General features: G+C 42.3%; 1 protein-coding gene across 1 annotated transcript; it reads right to left on the bottom strand.

Moving 5' to 3' along the window:
- Nucleotides 1–10,189: 10,189 nt before the first annotated feature.
- Nucleotides 10,190–11,122, bottom strand: LOC123830973 (olfactory receptor 13-like). Its single transcript, XM_045857593.1, has one exon. It carries the CDS (start codon nucleotides 11,120–11,122, stop codon nucleotides 10,190–10,192), a length of 933 nt encoding a protein of 310 aa, XP_045713549.1.
- Nucleotides 11,123–19,273: the final 8,151 nt, after the last annotated feature.

The following is a 19,273-nucleotide window of genomic DNA, read 5'->3' as shown; positions in this document are numbered from 1 at the left end:
GACTTAGAGCTAAAAATGAGAACCAGCTGAATGTGACTTTGGTTGAGCAAAAACACACTAATAAGGAGAATAGTATCTGTGACTTAGTGTTGCCTTCTCATAAGCATCTCTTAGGAGAAAAGGTGCCCACACAAGAAGAGATGATTTATTCTCTGCTCAGCGGCACCACCTCCCAATATACTTCTGAGCATTTGTTGTAGGGAGGGAGAAGGACCCACCAGGCACACTGCCATAGCTCCCTTCCAGGGGAAAGGGGCTCTCTAGGGATTCATCTCTGGTTTTCTCCACAGGGACATTTGTGGCAAGACAGTGGCATTGGGGATTCCTTCACTCACTGTGGGGTGTATGTTCATCCATTTAGAAGTTCTAGAATGGTTTCTGTCTTGACACATTACAATGACAACACCTTGCATTCACTGTGGTGCAAGAACTGAATTTCCCCACCTACTAAACTTCCAAATAGAGCAGGTGGTACACAGGGCAGATGGGCCCACAGGTTTTTCCCAATCTCTAGTCTTGGCTGAGTTTTGTCTCACACCCGACTGGAACATGTATCCTCTAATACTCTCTTTGAATCAGATGGGAACCCAACAGGGAGAAGAAACCTTGCTGGTGTTGTACGATAGTAGAGAGACTCTCATACGACACAATGGTTACAAGGATACTGGGGAACTACAACACTAAACACAGAGCTCTCAGATGAACAAGCAGAACTGGGTGAGGCTGACATCCCCAGGGTTCAAGGGCACAGAGCAGAGGTTGGGTGATTAGAATCCAGAAGAGCAGAAGAGTCAAGGTTTAGACTTGATCCTATGAGGAGAAGGGGTGCCCCAGCAGCACTGTGGCTCCAGTAGGGAATGAGGAGGCTGGTTCTGGGATGCTGAGTGACTAAGGCTGGGCAGGGGACCTCTGCTGCCACTGCCAGGAGCTGTTGGGACAAGGCTGACAAGAGCAGCGGGCAGACAGGAAGGAACAAGGTCCTTTTCCCTGCTCCAGGCTCCCAGTCTATTTAGAACTCCCTGCCTACACAACGTAAGCCATTGGAAACCACTAAAATCAATAATCCTCCCTGGCTGGTGTGGTTCACTAAGTTGCAGCAGCGTCCCATAAACAGGAAGTTCCCAGGTCTGGTTCCCAGTCAGAGCCCATATTGTATTTACATTGAGGGTTTGGTCCCCGTTGGCACACATACATGCTTTTCTGCTTCTCTCCCTCCCACCCTCTCTCTGAAGATTCAGAAAGCATGCCCTTCCGTGAAGATTAAAAATAACAATCAACAGTCCAGATGTCCGAATTTGGTTAAGAAAAATTGTAAGCTGGATACCAGATGCTGGGGTCTCAAGTTTATCAATAAAAAACAACCTCTACATGCTTCATACTGAGAGTTCATTCAGGGACAGACACAAGAATTACTTTAAAAACACTAACGGGAAGATGAGGTTTAGATGTGAAACCACAGAGAGGTTTGCTGATTCCTTACCATGAAGCAAACATGCCAGCTAGTCACAGGCAGCCCTGTGAGCCACAGGCCCTCCCTCTAAGGTCCAGTCTGCGTCACACTGACAGTGCACAGGGGCAGAGGAGAACCTGTGCTGCTCCATAAGGGTTGACGACCAGAGGGAAGGAGGGCTGGGCAGTGACAGCGACTCAGTAAAAGTCGGACATGTGCTACTTTCTGGTACGTGCACGCCTAACACAGACTGATAATGGGACGTTCTTCCTGGACGGGTTACGATGGCTGGAGGAGATGTTGTGTGTTAGGTGCTATCGATGTGTAGTGCACAGCACTGGGTGAGGCATCGACAAACACGTTAGCTGTTATGATAAGAGCCCATCTGCTCTTCATATTCAGTGAGCTCTGCTGAATACAGGAGGTAAGTAAGAGTTGGGTGGCTTCTGCATGTGATTCCTTATGCTACAGTATTTAAAATAAAGGCAGTGATAAAATTTAAGAGTTTTTTTACATGTTATGAACTTCAGTAGCTGAATTTGTTTCCATTTTTTAAATTTTCACATATGTTGATTCCAGCACAGTTGGTGTACAAGCTCTTACTGGTTAGATCATTGCAGGTGTAAACGTAGTGATCTGACATCTCCAGACCTTCCTACAGCATGAAACTTAATTTTTAAAAGTTGTAAACATTCATCATCCTACCACTCTACAACCAGTACTATACTACTGTATGTGTATATTTTTCTATTTACTATGTATAGGTACCATAGTTGCAGTTACATAACATTTGCAATTATTGGTTCACCATTTCCCTTTAAGTCTTATAATAACACTTTCCTATGTATCTGTAAAATCTCTCTATCATTTTAATGTCTGTTTAACAGTTCATTGAGTTAATGTGGAATCATTTGACCAATTTATCATTGTGTTAAAATATTGTTTACAACTTTCATATTAAAAATAGTTTCAGAGGGGGAAAAAGTGCTACTGAGTAATCACTACTCCCCAAGCGAAGGGCACACACTTACGCTTCTGATCAAGTCCCCTGTGCACTCTCAGTGTGAGATGGGGAAAGACTCTGGAAGCAAGACTCACCTCAAAGCGGGTTAGAAGGTACAGATTATGGTAACACCCTCAGAGGCCGCCTAAAGTCTGTGGGACGCATCCCCGACCACTGTGTTTGAAAAGGAAAAGGAATCAGTAAAACTCAATCTGCCAACAAGGGACGGGAGCCAGCCACACTCTACTAGTCACCTACAGCGTCTGGTAAAATGTCCTGTGTCAGGATAAGCCTTCTCATGAGGGAAATGACACAGACCTGGACTAACCAGGTGAAAGTGCTGCTGAAAGACACTGGAGAACATGGAAACAGTCTGCACATCTACATCATTCACAGCTCAACACTCAAAAGTTCCTGGGGACCACACACAGCCCAAACTGTTTCTCTGAGACCCAATGCCCAGCTCTGCCCTTTGTCAGCTACTGGCTCAGCAGCTTGCCCCCAAGGTTGTGAAGAGTGAGCACGGCTCCCACACTGTCTGCAGGTTTCTCCTTCTCCCCTTCCCCCTACACGCCCTGCATTAATTTTGTTCCTTCACTCAGCCTGCTCGTTCACTCCACAATAGGACTCTGTAATTTTCATATGAAATATCGCTGCATCATGCAACTAGAGCTCCCTGAGATGGTCTTTTAGTGGGGAGTGCAATCTGGGAGAATGGACAAGCGGCCCTTCAGGTTTGCAGGATGAGTTCCTTCCACTGCAGCTTTTTCTTCCTTCCCAAATCCTATGATACATGGGGTTATCGAGTTTACACAGGTAGGGTATAGATAGAAAAAGACTGTATTCAACCTTTGGGACCCAGAATAAGAATTAATATAATTTTTAAGTTTACATATATTCAATTCAGTGAGCAATAAAAGAAAAAATTATATCTGATTAAAAAATGAATGATTGTAACCTTTGGAAAGCTTCCTTCAGAGGATGAGGGAAGGCCTGATCTCACATCATGAGGAACCACGGCAGAAGAGGGCAGCAGTGACCTTCTCAGGTTTGAGGTGGTAGTTGAGGACTTAGAGTGGGGATTCAAATGTCACTGCAATTAGAAATGACTGTCCTCCCACAGTGCTCTATGCAGGACACCCTTGACATCTGTGTTCCTCAGGCTGTAGATCACTTGGGTTCAACATGGGCTTGAAAAGGCTGTAAAACAGGGAATTGATCTCCTGCTGCTTGTTGAACAAGCGATTTGGGGGTCATGCACATGACCATGGTGCTGTGAAAGCAGAGCCAGACCACACAGAGGTGGGAGGGGCAGGTGGAGAGTGACTTCCTGCAGCCCTCCCCAGACTGGATCCTCAGGATGGCAAAGGCAATGCACATGGAGGACACCAGCACCAAGCACAGGGGCCTCACTAAGTAAAAGCACAGGACACTGACCAGTTGGCCCAAGGGTGCTAGTCACCTGGATGTCTTCAGTCTAGAGGATGGCGCAGTGACCAGTAATCCAGAGCCCTGGTCAGGAGGACCTTTGATTAGCTCCAGTATCACCAGTAAAAAAAAAAAAAGTTCAATAACTGTAACTTATGTGAAAAAGGGAAACAAAGTTATAAACAATAAAAATAAAATATTTTAATGATTAGAATCACCATATTTACACCTTTGAGTGATCACAGGACTAGAGAACTGTTTCTGCAACTGATTTGGAAAATGAACATGAATTCCTCTAAACACTTTTTATTTTTTAACATTTTTTATTGTTGTTGAAGAAGAGTTTTCTGCCTTCCCCCTACCCCTTCACATCACCCCTGCCCTCCCTACTTCCTTCTCCTGTTTCCAAACCCTTGTTATTGTCCATGTGTCCTTTATAATTGTTCCCGTAAATCGTTTACCCTCTTCCTCCATTCTCCCCTTCCCTCTCCCCTCTGGTCATTGTCAGCCTGTTCTCAATTTCAATGTCTTTGGTTATATTTGGCTTGCTTCTCTTCATTTTGTTGATTACTTTCCAGTTAAAGGTGAGATCATATGGTATTTGTCTTTCACTGCCTGACTTATTTCACTTAGCATAATGCTCTCCAGTTACATCCATGCTGTCACAGAGGGTAGAAGCTCCTTCTTTCTGCTGTATAAACTTCCATTATGTAAATGTACCATAGTTTTTGATTCATTTATTTACATATGAGCCCTTAGTTTGCTTCCAACACTTGGTTATTGTAAATTGTGCTGAAATCAATCAACAAAGTTCATAGGGAGTCATTTCAATTTCATATGTAAATGCTAAAGCATGTTCTATTAAAAATACTGACCAGCTTGCAGCAGACTCCCTCAGTCACTCTGTGTCTGCTTCTCACGGTCAACATGGAGTTTCGGATCCACACCTACATACAAAAGATAACATTGAGGCTTTGTCTAAAGATCTCCATATTCATCACATTTCATGAATGCATCAAGACCTACTTCTCTGTGACTTAACCCTTAGGGCAGATGTCTCTCCCTCACCTTCTCAGGCCTCTCCGGCTCTGGGACCTCTCTGGGGCCCTCAGTTGATTATTCCATCTTAGCCTCCTCACTCACGTCACTTCACAGGCCTCTTGCTTCCTGACCCAAGGTTTCCTTTCACCCCTGGGGAAAGTATCACTGGATTACTTGGTGGCCACAGTGTACACACAATTGTCCTGTGGGATAATCAACACCCTGTAGAGTGAGACACACCATTTACTGATGAAAAGTAGCAGTAAGCTATTAAGTTCCTCACATTATTTTCTAGACAGGGGCAAGGTGGGAGAAAAAGAGGGAGAGAAACACTGATGTGAGAGAGAAACACTGATTAGTCACCTCTTGTACACAGCCCAACAGGGATGGAACCTACAACCCAGGCACCTGCCCAGACTGGAAATTGGACTGGTACCTTCTGCTTTGTGGGAAAAAGCACTGAGCCAACTGCACCACACCAGCCAGGGCTTAAGTTCTTCCCTTTACTCTCCCTGGTAGTAGCTGCCTTAGGTGCATGCTGCTTAAGGCCTCTCATAAGGGATTCCTATGAGCTAGAACAGTTCGCTGTTTCTAACATCACACAGTGAGCAGCCTAAGTCACCCTTGAACATGTTATCTCTACTCTTTTGTCACTCTGCTTTTTCCTCATTTATAATTAATTGTTGGTACATGAGCTTTTATTCGGCCTTTATTTTGGGAGAACCCAGGCAAATGAAGCCACTGACCTTGTCAAAAGCAACTGGTAGAGAGAACCTAGCCTGAGATGTAAGGGCAGTCTCTGCCAATATGGAAAGTTAAAAATTCTGTTTGTCTGGTCCCGATGAAATGTAAGGAAAAAACAAGACAGGTAAGAAAGGTAGGTGGACAGAGGCATGAACACACTGGCTTTCCCGCTGTGGTCTGAAAGGACAGAGATAGGTTTGTTAGGTCTCACAAGAATGAATCTGAAAAGCATATGAATATTTCTGCACATCTCCCATTAGTGCCTCTGGGTGGAGGCCAACGTGCAGGTCAAGTGCAAAACACATCACGGCCCAGGGAGCAAGGAGAGAAAAGTGTTGCAGAACTAAGTTGTCTAGACATACACGTCTGAGGCAGCTCTCCTGGTTCCTTGCTGCCTCCATGTTTTCTGGAAGGAATCCAGATGATTCTACACATCCCCAGTGGTGGTGGTGAGTGCAAATATTGGAGAAGTAGGGCGACTACTTGCACAGGGAATCGCCATGATGCCAGGGAAATAGCCTGCTACCTGAGGGTGTCAGGGTGGTCCAATAAGGCCTGAGATCAAAAGGAAAGGCCTGGGAAAATTTCCCAGAGGTTCACAGCACCAGGGAAGGCGTAATTAAGGTGGGGGTGACACACCAAGGACGTCTAACTGACACTGACTCAATATACTACAGAACTGACTTCCCACAGTCCCGTGCTCCAGGGTCAGAGACAACACAGGTCCTGGGACACTTGCCAAGGGGCCAGATCTCAGCAGGTCACAGCTGCCCTCATCAAGGAACTCAAGTCCACAGAGAGACAGACACATGGACCTGATGACATGCCGTGGGAAAGAGGCTCTTTAAACCAGGCAAGCAAGACTGAGAGAGCTTCAATAGAAATGTCTACAAATTCACGTAGTCCTGACACACATACAGAGCTTCCTTTTCCCCAATCCCAAACCTTCAGTGCTGCTAATTAAGATTATAAGGTCATGATATAGAATAAATAAGTTGCTTATTCATGACTCAACTATTCAGAACAAAAGAAAAATAGACTTGTGATCCTATAACATCCTTATGTATATGCTACATTAGCGTAATCCCAATCTCTCTTATTAGACTCTAAACCTACCTATATGTAGGCAGAAATTTCATACACAGATGACCACTATATAATGAAGGGGTTAGGAGAACCCACCTACATGCAAGGGGTAGGGGAATTGATCCCCCTTGAATTCAAAACTATGTGACTTCCTGAAAACTCAATTACTAATAACCTAATGTTGACCCAAAGGCTCACCCATAACTTAGTCAAATAATACCCACAAGGATAAAAAAGCAAACAAACAAGCAAACCTGAAATTATCTTCTAGAGGGCGGGCCCATTGTAGTACAGGCTTCCCCCACTAGGTGATTGTTTTAGGAACTCATCTGTATCAGTGTACCAGCTGACATTGTTGTGAGTGGCTGCATTTGGCAGACATGAAATTTTTTTGGAGACTATTTCAACACATTTGCCCATTGCATGATGGGTGATTTCTGAGTGCACCTGCCCACACCACACTGAGTGTTCAGCTGCTTTTGACCCACCCTCCACATTCACCCAATCTTGTCCCAAGTGAGTGTTTATTTCTTCCCTCAATGAAAAAGTCCTCAAAGGGAAACGTTTTGCCAATGTGGAAGAGATGAAACCAAAGAGGCAGAAGCACTAAAAGGGATCAAAATAGATGAATTCAAAATTTTGAGCATGGAAAAAAATATCTCCATTAGTGTACTGCATCAAATAGAGAGCACTTTAAAGGTGATGACATTTAAAATCATAAGAATAAATACACAATTTTCATAAATAATTTTGGAGGATTTGAGGGTCCCTTTCATATTTCTTATATGTACTATACACTGTTCTCTTACAATAAAGTATGCAATAGACAAATGTTAAGAAAATCATGGGGAAGACAAAATACATCAATAGTATTTATTGAAAAAAATCTGCATAAAAGTGAATCCACACAATTCCACCTCGTGTTGTTCAAGGGTCACCTGTATTTACTCATCACTGTCTCACCAATGTCCAGCTCAGTGTGAGGAATGGTGAAAATGATGAGTAAAAGGTAATAATCATGATACCGACAGCCTATCAGATGTTTAAGCCAAAGTAGATCCAAGCCCAGGACATTCATGACCCAGAATTCCCCTGAGGACGTCTTCAACAGCAATGACTGCATATGGCCCCCAAAGCAGGTGCGTAATAACATCCATGGACTAATTCTGTGTTACAGCCAGAATTGGAGACAACCAGATATGTACTAGTAGAAGTATCATACATAAATTGTGATAGATTTTTAGAATGTAATGCTATGAAACAATTATGTTAATGAAAAATAGGTACCTTTAGCAACCTAATGAATCTCACAAACAGTACTGAGTGAAAAAAGGAAAGTAACAAAGAATGCACATTTTGTGTATAGACACATACAGATATAAATTTTTGCAATTCTGAATTGTATTTATCCGTGTACTTTTAAATATTATTTCTTTAGAGAACAGAGATTGCTAGGAAAGACTCTATGACTCATGTACTTCATACATTAGTTGAAATCTTTGCATTTTGCACTACATAAGGGGCTACAATGTGTAACATTCCTGCTTTTCTCCAGTATAAGAGCAAATTTTATTTTACATTCTCTTATTTTTAAGTCATAGTCTTTGATATTTAAAAATGATCAATGTATCTAGGCTATGATATTAAATTACAGTTTATCTTTTGTTAGAATTTGTGGATTCTGCTAAACATTTTGTGCACAGTATTTCCTCTCTACAAACCTTTGAATTAGTTAATGAACTTATTTTACACATAATAAATGTAAATTCCAAATAATTTAAGCATAATGTATAAGTTTGCACATCTAGCAACCAGCAGAACTTGGTAAAATTCCCAAGTTTACCTACATTCAAAGTCATTGATTTTAATCTTTTTTTTGGTAGTAATGTCTTTCTATATAGCAGAACTTACAAAACAAATGCTTTGTAAGAAAGAAATCCATATATTCTCCTGTTTAAAAACTCTTCACACACACACACACAAACATTATTTTAGAAGTAAATATTTCCCTTTGATGCATTTTAAATATTCAGGTTTAATTTAGTATATAATTTGAGGACAGTTTTTTTTATATATGTTATAGATAATGCTATTACAGTTGTCCAATTACCCCTTTTCATTTCCCTACACCCTGCACACTCTCTCCCACCCACATTTCCCCCTTTAGTTTATGTCCATGTGTCATAAGTTCTTTAGCTTCTACATTTCCCATACTATTCTTGCCCTTCCCCTGTCCATTTTCTACCTACCATCTACACTACTTATTCTCCGTACCTTTTCCTCCTCTCTCCTCCTCCCACTCCCCTGTTGCTAGCCCTTGATGTGATCTCCAATTCTGTGGTTCTGTTCCTATTCTAGTTGTTTGCTTAGTTTGTTTTCTTTTTGTTTTAGGTGTGGTTGTTAATAATTGTGACTTTGCTCTCATGACAGTTTTGAAAAAATCTCTTTATACATGCTTTCTCACTACCTCTTCAATTGTGTTCTATCACTTCCTAATTGTGCTGGAGTTTCATGTTGCACCAAAGTGGTTGTTTAACTCACTTCATATATCTTACTTTAAAGAGCAAATTATTACTGATAATTTATACCTCTTGCATCATTGATAAAACAGTCATCACAGCAATTACACAGTCTGTTCTTATTTTTGAGAATGTTCTAAGTTTTGGTCATTTCCCACAGGAGACAAGTGACTGAAGCAATGAGACAAAATGTAAATTCTGGCAGGGACTCTCAGCTACATCCATTCTGCCTTCTTCCTGTCATCTCCAGCATCCCGGATCTCCAGCAGTACTGCAAAGGCAGAGAAACACAGCGGCAGAGAAAGCTCCAATGTGTCTGTGTGTTTCAGCCTGACATCCTTCAGGGTTCTCTTCTTGTTGTTAGTTCCATCAGAGTGACACCCTTCATCCTCTTTCCCTTGAAGCCCTGGTTCATGCTCTTCCTAACTTATGTTCTTGATGCCTCAGAAAACATCACTGTCATAGACATATGCAGGGAAACAACCAAATATTTTAAATATACACCCATTTTTTGAAGATGAGAGTTGCTAAATTTGAAATATTTTAATAATTGCTATGTAATTAGTCTCAACTACTATATTCTAAATATTCTCCAATACATTGGTTTCTATAATAAAATTTTGTCTACAAGTCCTGATTATGGAAACTGTACATTTATTTTATCTTATTCAGAATATCCCTCATGACCATATTGCAAATGCATGCACCACGCAGAGACCTGGAAGAGGGTTCATTTTTTTGTGGGGTATTCTCAGAGTAGAGAGCAGAATGGGCTTTCTCTGGAGGTAGTCACAGGAGAAGTTCAAGACATGCAAAGGATGCTCCAGGCTTAGAGCATGCCTTTGGATCCTGTGCACATATCAGGTGAGGTAACACTTCCTGTCTCTTTACAATCATTGCTTTTTAACTGTGAGGCTCTTATGAAGGTCTCTCCTTTTTCAGCCTCCTTCTCAGAGCAGCTTTGACTTCTCTGTTCCTCAGACTGTAGATCAAGGAATTCAGCATGGGATTGAAAAGGCTGTGAAACAGGAGGAGGTATTTATTCTGCTCCTGGGGGTCCCCATGTTGGGGTCCAACATACATGATAATGGCTGTGCCATAAAAGAGCCCCACCACACAGAGATGGGAGGAGCAGGTGGAGAAAGCTTTCTGGCGCCCCTCTGCTGACTGGATCTTCAGGGCCGCCCACACAATGTGACCATAGGAGACCACAATTGCCAACATTGGTCCCACAAGCACTAACACTCCTGCAACTACAAGCACAACCTCGTTAGGGAGGGTATCTGCACAGGCCAGTTTGAGAACAGCTAGAATTTCACAGAAAAAGTGGTTCACTTTCTGGGGACCACAGAAGGGCAATGGTAAGAGTAACACCAGATGTACTAGGGCGAGGAGGACTCCTGAAGTCCAGGAAGCCACCACCAGGGTGATGCAGACTCTCCAGCTCATGATGGTAGAATACCGAAGGGGGAAGCAGACGGCCACGTACCGATCATAGGACATCACCACGAGGAGAAAACATTCAGTGAGAGCAAAAGTCAAGAAGAGAAAGGTCTGTGTCAGGCAGCCAGCAAAGGAGATGGGCTGGGCTGGGCTCAGGAGGTTGACCAGCATCTGGGGCACTGTGTTGCAGGCATAGGCTATGTCGACAGTGGCCAGTTGGGAGAGGAAGAAGTACATGGGGGTGTGCAGTTGAGAGTCCAGTGAGATGAGCCCCAGGATGATCCCGTTGCCCAGCAGGGTGAAGGCATAGAACACAGAGAAGAGCCCAAACAGAAGCACCTTCATCCTTGGGCTGAGCGGGAATCCCAGTAGGAGGAACTCTGTGACAGAAGTCTGGTTGCCCCCCATTTTCCTGGGAAAGAGAAAAGGGAGCTCACCAGGTCTGAGTGCCAGAGGGACATGCTTAACTTGGTAGATGTGTGTGTGTCATCATTTCTTCCCTTAGAAAACATCTTCAGTGACACTTTTGTCCTGTTAGTAAGTTACTAAGTAACTTACTAGCAGTGAATACTATGCATGGCAAATGACAGAGAAGGATTTTTTTTTACCCTGATAAATTGAATGCCAGTGTTCTATTACACTGTTCAGTAACTCTGACCTTTATTTCCAAGCTTCCACCATAGTTCCTAAGATGTTAACACAACTACTGCCTCCCTAACAGTGGACACTTTCCGCAGTCAGCAGCACTGCTTCTGAGACCTGCCTGGGAGAGTCCCGACCCGCAGTGCACACACAGAACCACTGTGGGGAGGGGGCTGTGGGCCTGGGTCTGCACCCACACGTGAGGCTGGGAAGGAGGACAAGGAGCCTGTGGGAGATCCTCCTATCAGGGGCTCTCACAGATTTGTGCCTTCATTAGATGACTTATTGGTTAGTCTTATAATTTTTTCTGGCTGTACAATCTTGAAATAAGTTGAGAGCATGGCAGGCAGACTGCCACAACTTTAGTTGGATTTAAGGGAGAGAACTTTGTCTTTTGACTTTTGTACCCACAGACGTTCTACTCTGATCATGCTGTTTATTGACTGGATATTACCCATCACACACTTATCCCTATATAGATATTCGTACTCTATGCCTGTATGTGTGGATGAAGTATACGTTATGTATATAGTTACATACACACATATAAGCACACACATGCACTTGAATCCTTATTGCCATATATGTGTATAGCATGTGAGTATCATGCATATAGGTGCATATTATGTGAATATAATTCTTATCACATTCTTATCCCTATGTGAGCACTCATATTCTATGCCTGCGTAGATGTGGAGAGCATGCATGTTATGTATACAGTTACATATACACACATATATGCATACACATGCACTTGAATCCTTGTTATGTGGAAGACTAGTTGCTATTTTCTATATTATTTTCTGCTCTACTTCACTAGTAAAATGCTGGTGGAATGATTTTTTGATGGGTCATGGCCTGGGATTTGAAACTACTGATCAATATCCAAGGCTAGAGCTAAAGCTCTAACTATATACTCACATCCTTAGAACCTTTAATATATTTTACAGCTTAACTCTAAATGAAAATATTATTCATCACAAATCTTTACTTTCTGGGGTTTATCAATCTTTACAGAAGGACTTGTCCCAGGGAGTGAATTCTGAGGTTTGACTTGTAACAATTAAACCCCTGCTTCTGTTTCCTTGTCTCTCTGACTCCATGTCCTTCTTCAGTCCAGCATCCATCTGAATTTCACTAAAGTAAGAATCTCACAAGACTTCATAATTGCCATCCCATATCAATTCTCCATTCAAATTTCCCCATAAGTTAATATTTGCAAGGTTTGATAAGCAAAAGTGTGAAGGTTTCACCTGCTTCAAAGGAAGAATCAGGATTCACTGCAGAAACACTGGGAGATGAGTTTATCTCAGTCTAAGAAATAATGCCATATCAGTAGAATCAGCTTCGAAAAGAAAGCGGGTTGTTTTAGTAGGATCTAGCTTTATGTGAGAGAATGCTTTAAATCAGAGATTTGACTCCCATGTTCTGGGAGAAGTCAAGCAAGAAAAATGCTCAAGTCTCTTCCAATTATAGGACTCATTAGCCCTAAATGTAAAGAAAAGTGTTGGCCATTTTTGGTTCAGCTTTGTTGCCACACGGGGTGAATGAAGACAGCAGTGGTAATTCTAAAATGTCCTATGATGAAGGACACAATAAACTAAAGCAGAAGGACCAGTCACTGTCATCTATTCTTCCTCCTATCTGCTGCACGCAGCTAACACACAAGAAAAACCCACAGATATTTACTAAACATGTTCCATGTTCGTCCACATGTCTTGGCTGAGGACAGAAAGACAATCCCTATCTGCTGGTGCATGGAACCTGCTTGGAGCCACCAGTCTGTTAAAAAGACTCAAAAGATGATAATTTTCACATTCAAATAATTCACCAAGTAGAAGTTTATGTTCAAAAATAAAACATTCAGGACACTCTCTATAACAAACTCCTTTTGTGGTCAATTTGGTCCATTATTTCATGAAAATGACTGAATTTCATTGGACAATGGAAACACTTTGAAGCAAATCTCTCAAACAGCTAATGTATCTTATCATTTAAACAAGGAATTTTCCACTAAATGTATCAAAGTAAATGATCCACATTAGCTGTCTCTAAATGACCTGCTGACTTAAATGATCCTATTAGCTAAGTCTATAATTTGCAAACACCTGGCACTGACAGGCAATAACAATTCCCTTCTGCACTGTGATTTTTCATCACAGCCTGTCTGAAATTGAGTAGTGAACAAAGACTGGATAACATACGAAACTTACCACAGATTTACAGCTAAAAACGAGAACCAGCTGAATGTCACTTGGGTTGAGCAAAAACATTCTAATAAAGAGAAAAGTATCTGTGACTTAGTGTGGAAATTGCCATCTCATAATGATGTCTTAGGAGAACAGGTGCCCAAACAAGAAGAGATGATTTATTCTCTGCTCAGCTCCACCACCTCTCAATATACTGCTGAGCGTTTGGTGTAGGGAGGGAGAAGGACCCACCTGGCACACTGCCATCAGCTCCCGTCCAGGGGAAAGGGGCTCCACAGGGACTCATCTCTGCTGTTCTCCACAGGGACATTTGTGGCAAGACGGTGGTACTAATGATTCCTTTACTCATTTTGGGGTGCACATTAATGCATTCAGAAGCTCTAGAATGATTTCTGGTACTCTTTCACACATTATAATGACCACACCTTGCATTCACTATGGCTCAAGAACTGAATTTCCTCACCTACTAACCCTCCAAACAGAGTAGGTGGTATTCAGGGCAGCTGGGGCCCATAAGTTTTTCCCAACCTCAGTCTTGGCTGAGTTTTATCTCACACCTGACTGGAACAGGTATCCTCTGTATTTTTTCTCTCTGAATCAAAAGGGAATCCAACAGAAAAGAGAAACCATGCTGGTGTGGTATGATAGTAGAGAGACTTTCATACAATACAATGGTTACAAGGATACTGGGGAATTGCAACAGTAAAGACAGAGCTCTCAGATGAACAAGCAGAACTGTTTAAAGCTGCCATCCCTAGGGTTCAAGGGTACAGAACAAAGGTTGGGTAATTAGAATCCAGAAGGTCAGAGGAGTTGGTGTTCAGACTTAACACTATGAGCAAAATGGGTAATTCAGGGGCATTGTGGCACCAGTAGGAAATGAGGAGGCTGTTTCTGGCATGCTGAGTACCTAAGACTGGGCATGGGTCTCTGCTTCTACTGCCAAGGTCTGTTGGGCAAGGGTGACAAGAGAAATGGGCAGAAGGAAAGAAGCAAGGTCCTTTTCCCTGCTCCAGGCTCCCAGTCTGCTTTAGAGCTCCCTACCTACACAACACAAGCAATTAGAAGCTACTAAAATAAATAATTTTCCCTGGCTGGTTGGCTCAGTAGGTTGAAGGATTGTCCCATAAACAGAAAGTTCCCAGGTTTGATCTTGGTCAGGGCCCATATATACCTAGGCTAGGGGTTTGTTCCCAGTCAGTGCACAACCAGGAGGCACTCAATGGATGTTTCTTACATTTATGTTTCTCTGCCCCTCTCCCTCCCCTCCTCTCTCTCTAAAATTTCAGTAAGGATGTTGCTGGGTGAGGATTAAAAATAAAAATCAATAGTCCAAATGTCCCAATTTGGTGTAGAAAAGTTGTAAGCTGGATACCAGATGCTGGGGTCTCACTCAAGTTTATCAATCAAGAACAACCTTCTCATCACTCAGACTGAGAGTTCATTCAGGGACAGACACAAGAATTACTTAAAAACACTAACGGGAAGATGAGGTTCAGATGTGATGCACAGAGAGGTTTGCTGATTCCTTACCTTGAAGCGAACGTGCTACCTAGTCACAGGCAGCCCTGTGAGCCCCAGGCCCTCCCTCTAAGGTCCAGTCTGCGTCACACTGACAGTGCAGATGCAGAGGAGAAAGTCTGCTTCTCTATAAGGACCAGAGGGAAGGAGGGCTGGGCAGTGACAGCAACTCAGTAAAAGTCAGACATTTGCTACTTTCTGTTACGTGCACGCATAAAACAGACTGATAATGGGACGTTCTTCCTGGACTGGTTAAGATGGCTGGAGAAGATGTTGTGTGTTAGGTGCTATCGATGTGTATGTAGTGCACAGCACTGGGTGAGGGACTTACAAATACGTTAGTTGTTATGATAAGAGCCCAACTGATCTTTATATTCAGTGAGCTCTGCTGCCCACAGCAGGTAAGAGTTGGGTGGCTTTTGCACGTGATCTTTTATCCTAGTATGTAAAATAAAGACAGAGATGAAATAGGAGAGTTTTTCTTATATCTTAGAAACTTTAGTAGTTGAATTTACTTCTATTTTTTAAATTTTTCACATATATGTTAATTTCAGCATAATTGGTGTACAAGCTCTTACTGGTGAGATTATTTCAGGTGTAAAAATAGTGATCTAACATCTCCAAACCTTCCTACAGCATGAAACATAATTTTTAAAAGTTATAAACAGTCATCATCCTGTCACTCTACAACGAATACTATAATATTGTATGTCGTAGATGTCTCTATTTAGTGCATATATGTGCACCTAATTGTAATTACAGGGCATTTGCAATTATTGGTTCATGTTTTCCTTTCAATTTTATAATAACTCTTTCCTATCTATCTGTAAAATCTCTCCGAGTATCATTTTAATGACTGTGTATAAAGCTCATTGAATTAAAGTGGAATAATTGACCAATTTATCATTTTCTTAAGTATGACTGTTCAACTTTCATATTAAAGATAATTTTAGTGGAGAAAAGAGTTGCACTGAGTAATCATTGCTCCCCAATTGAAGGGCACACATTAACTTTTCCGATTAAGTATCCTGTTCACTCTCAGTGTGAGATTGAGAAGGACTCTGAAAGCAAGTTGCCAAGCTCGCCTCAAAATGGGTTAAAAGGTAAAGTTTATGGTAACACCCTGAAAGGCCACCTAAAATCTGTGGGCATATCCCCAACCACTGTGTTTGAGAAGTAGAAGGAATCAGTGAAAGTCAATTTGCCACCAAGGCAGAAGAGCCAGCCACACTATGCTAGTCACCTACAGCATCCGATAAAATGTCCTGTGTCAGGATAGGCATTCTCATGAGGGAAATGACACAGACCTGGACTAACCAGGTGACAATGCTGGTGAAAGACACTGGAGAACATGGAAACAGTCTGTATATCTACATCATTCACAACTCAACACTCAAAAGTTCCTGGGGAACATACACAGCTGAAATTGTTTCTCTGGGACCCAATGCCCAGCTCTGCCCTTGGCTAGCTACTGGCTCAGTAGCTTGCCCCCAAGGTTGTAAACAATGAAGTAGGCTCTCACACCAAGGAGGTAAAGTAAAAGAAGTCAACCTATTTAGCACCTGCATTTGTCCCCACCGACCTCAGAAGGGAAAGCACCTGAAGTGTGGGCAGGTTCCTGCCTTCTGGGAGCTCTTGTGGGAACTGCAGACCCTCTCCTTTGTTTCTGATTGAAAATGGGGCAGAATCCTCAGAAAAGGGGGTTTTAGTCTTTAATGGGCCTGACCTAGGTGGCAGCCCTTGGGTCTCACTGGAGGGCGGGCCCTGACATGCAGTGCATGCCCCCCACCACTAGGAAGGAGACAGAGCAACTCTCTTCTCCTGTTTCTGCTCTCAAGCCCACAGAACAGCACAGCCACAAACAGCCACAGAGCACTGCTCTGAGATGACAGCACTCATTACCCAACCTGGATACTCAGTGCTATTTGGATTTTGCTCATCCCAGTACTTTCCTGGTCCCCAAACCTGGTCCAGGTGAACCCCTAAGGAAGCAGAACCAGTGTGACAAGGAGTAAGCTCCTGGCATTAACCTTGGTGTTAAGCTGGGTCCCATGAGTTGCAGCAGAGGTGGCATGAAAGGACCCAGAAAGACCAGCAGAGTCCAAGTAACAACTCAAGGTGTGGAGATGCTGTAGACAGCTGGTTATGGAGGCAGCAGGGGTGGCCTGGGGACTCCAAAGTATGGCCATGGTTTCCCCATGGGGCTTATCAGAATTTACCTGAGGGAGGGTTTCCCAGGGCACAAAGTATTGGAGGTACCCTCTAACCTCTATCCTGAAGTGGGGAGATTGGGAGTCCAGCCCTTCCAGGGAGGGGAGAAAAGGACCCTCTCCAAGGTGGCTTCCCCTCAAAGCTTCATGCCTCTTCTGGGGCCTGGAGAGGATCTGCTACCTAAGACTTTGTCATATTCATTTGTACTCTGCTGCACTCTGCTGTACTCTGCTGTACTCTGCTGCACATACTGAATGTGATGGAGTCAAAACGCTATTTTGGAAATCTCATATCAATAAAGCATGCAGTTGACAAACTAGTTCATTCATTACAGTGTGATTCCTGACTTTCTGGGATCAGAACCTCAACTTGGGAAGACTGAGCAGTTAATCAAGTTTGGGAACAAGTCCACCTGTGCTGTGACTCTACATTTCCACGGTGACAAGAAACACCAAAAATGGCTTGCAATCATGTGAAAACCCTGGTGCCTACTGGGCAATCCATAAATATTGGCATATTTCTTCTTCCATTTTTGTTTGATGTTACAGGTGATCTTCAGAAAATCAGAAAATCTGAAAATTGACATATAGGTGACAAAATTAGTAGCCAACTGATTCTGTGAAAACAGTAGTTTAGGACATAGTTTTCCAAGTTTGTCATCATCTGACCATCAATTATAAGAATAAAAAATTAGAAGACAATAAATAATAAAATGTTAATGATTATGATACCAAACAAACTATAACTTTGGGAAATGCATCATCTCAAAATGACATGTTTTTATTGCATTATCAAGGCGACATTCCTCTAATGTCTAAATGTGATCACAGCAAAAAATACACATACACAAAACACAAATATCCACAAAGGACAAGGACACAGACAACACAGCCAGCTGTTAACCACAATAAACATGTTCTTAGGTATTTACTTTATCTGTCAGCATTGGGCACTTCCTGTGATCACAGCTCTCATTTCCACCTGCATTGATAGCTCCTGTGGGTCTAGCGAGGTCCTGTAGCATTTGATTATACTTTCTATTTGAAAGGAGAATGAGTAAAAATCAACATACTGATCATTTAAACCACTCCCAAACTAAATTACCTGAAAATCCGTTTTCAAGTTGTTGGTGTTTCACTGATGTGGGAAATACCCAACTCAAGAATGAATGGATATTCAGGAAGTCGCAATAGGTGTATAATTGATGGAAATAATTATAAATTGTTGGTAAGTGTATTTATAGAGTCCTTTACGTTGAAAAGTGAAAAGTTTGATGTTTTCCTTTGCATTTTGAAAAATGAGAGAATAAAGAATTGACTGCAGTGTATCAAGCACAGCCGGAGATACAGACACTTCAGTTGGTAGCTGCCTGGGTTCTGACTATGAGAGTTGTGACTGAGTGAGGGGAATGTATTTCTACAGTTTTGAGAAATACCCTTCAAAATCGTTCAATTCCATTTTCTCTCACACTGGCTTCCTTGAATCATATTTTTATTTTTATACATTTCTCAGATTTTTTATCCTCTCCTGAGGATATGTTTATTGATTTTAGAGGGAAGAGGGTGACAGAGAGAGGGAGAGAAACATCAATGGGAGAGAGAAACATAGATTGGTTGCCTCTCACATGCACCCCAACTTGTGACTGAACCTGCAATCTTTGTGTGTGCCTTGGGTGAGAACTGAATCCATGACCTTTTGGTTCCTGGGATGATGCGCCAGCCAACTGAGCCACCTGGACAGAGCTTCTCAGATTATCGAAAAGAGAACTGGGGCATTTAAATGGAAGACCTGAAACCATAAAAATCCTAGAAGAAAACAGGCAGTAAAATCTTGGATATTTATTCTAGAAATATTTTTGCTGGTACATCTCTTCAGGCAAGGGAAACAAAAGAAAGAGTAAACAAATGGAACTCCATCAACCTGAAAAGTGTTTGCACAGAAAGAGAAACCATCAAGAAAACAAAAAGACCACCCA

Source organism: Phyllostomus hastatus, unplaced genomic scaffold (assembly GCF_019186645.2).
Source record: "Phyllostomus hastatus isolate PE091 unplaced genomic scaffold, TTU_PhHast_1.1 phas_scaffold_142, whole genome shotgun sequence".
In the NCBI taxonomy this organism is placed as follows: Eukaryota; Metazoa; Chordata; class Mammalia; order Chiroptera; family Phyllostomidae; genus Phyllostomus; species Phyllostomus hastatus.
The sequence above is the reverse complement of the archived record's forward strand: the minus strand, read 5'-3'. Positions and strand labels throughout refer to the sequence as shown.

Bases quoted from the DNA above. Each gene is read 5' to 3' on its own strand.
- LOC123830973 (XM_045857593.1), bottom strand. From the start codon at position 11,122: ATGGGGGGCAACCAGACTTCTGTCACAGAGTTCCTCCTACTGGGATTC.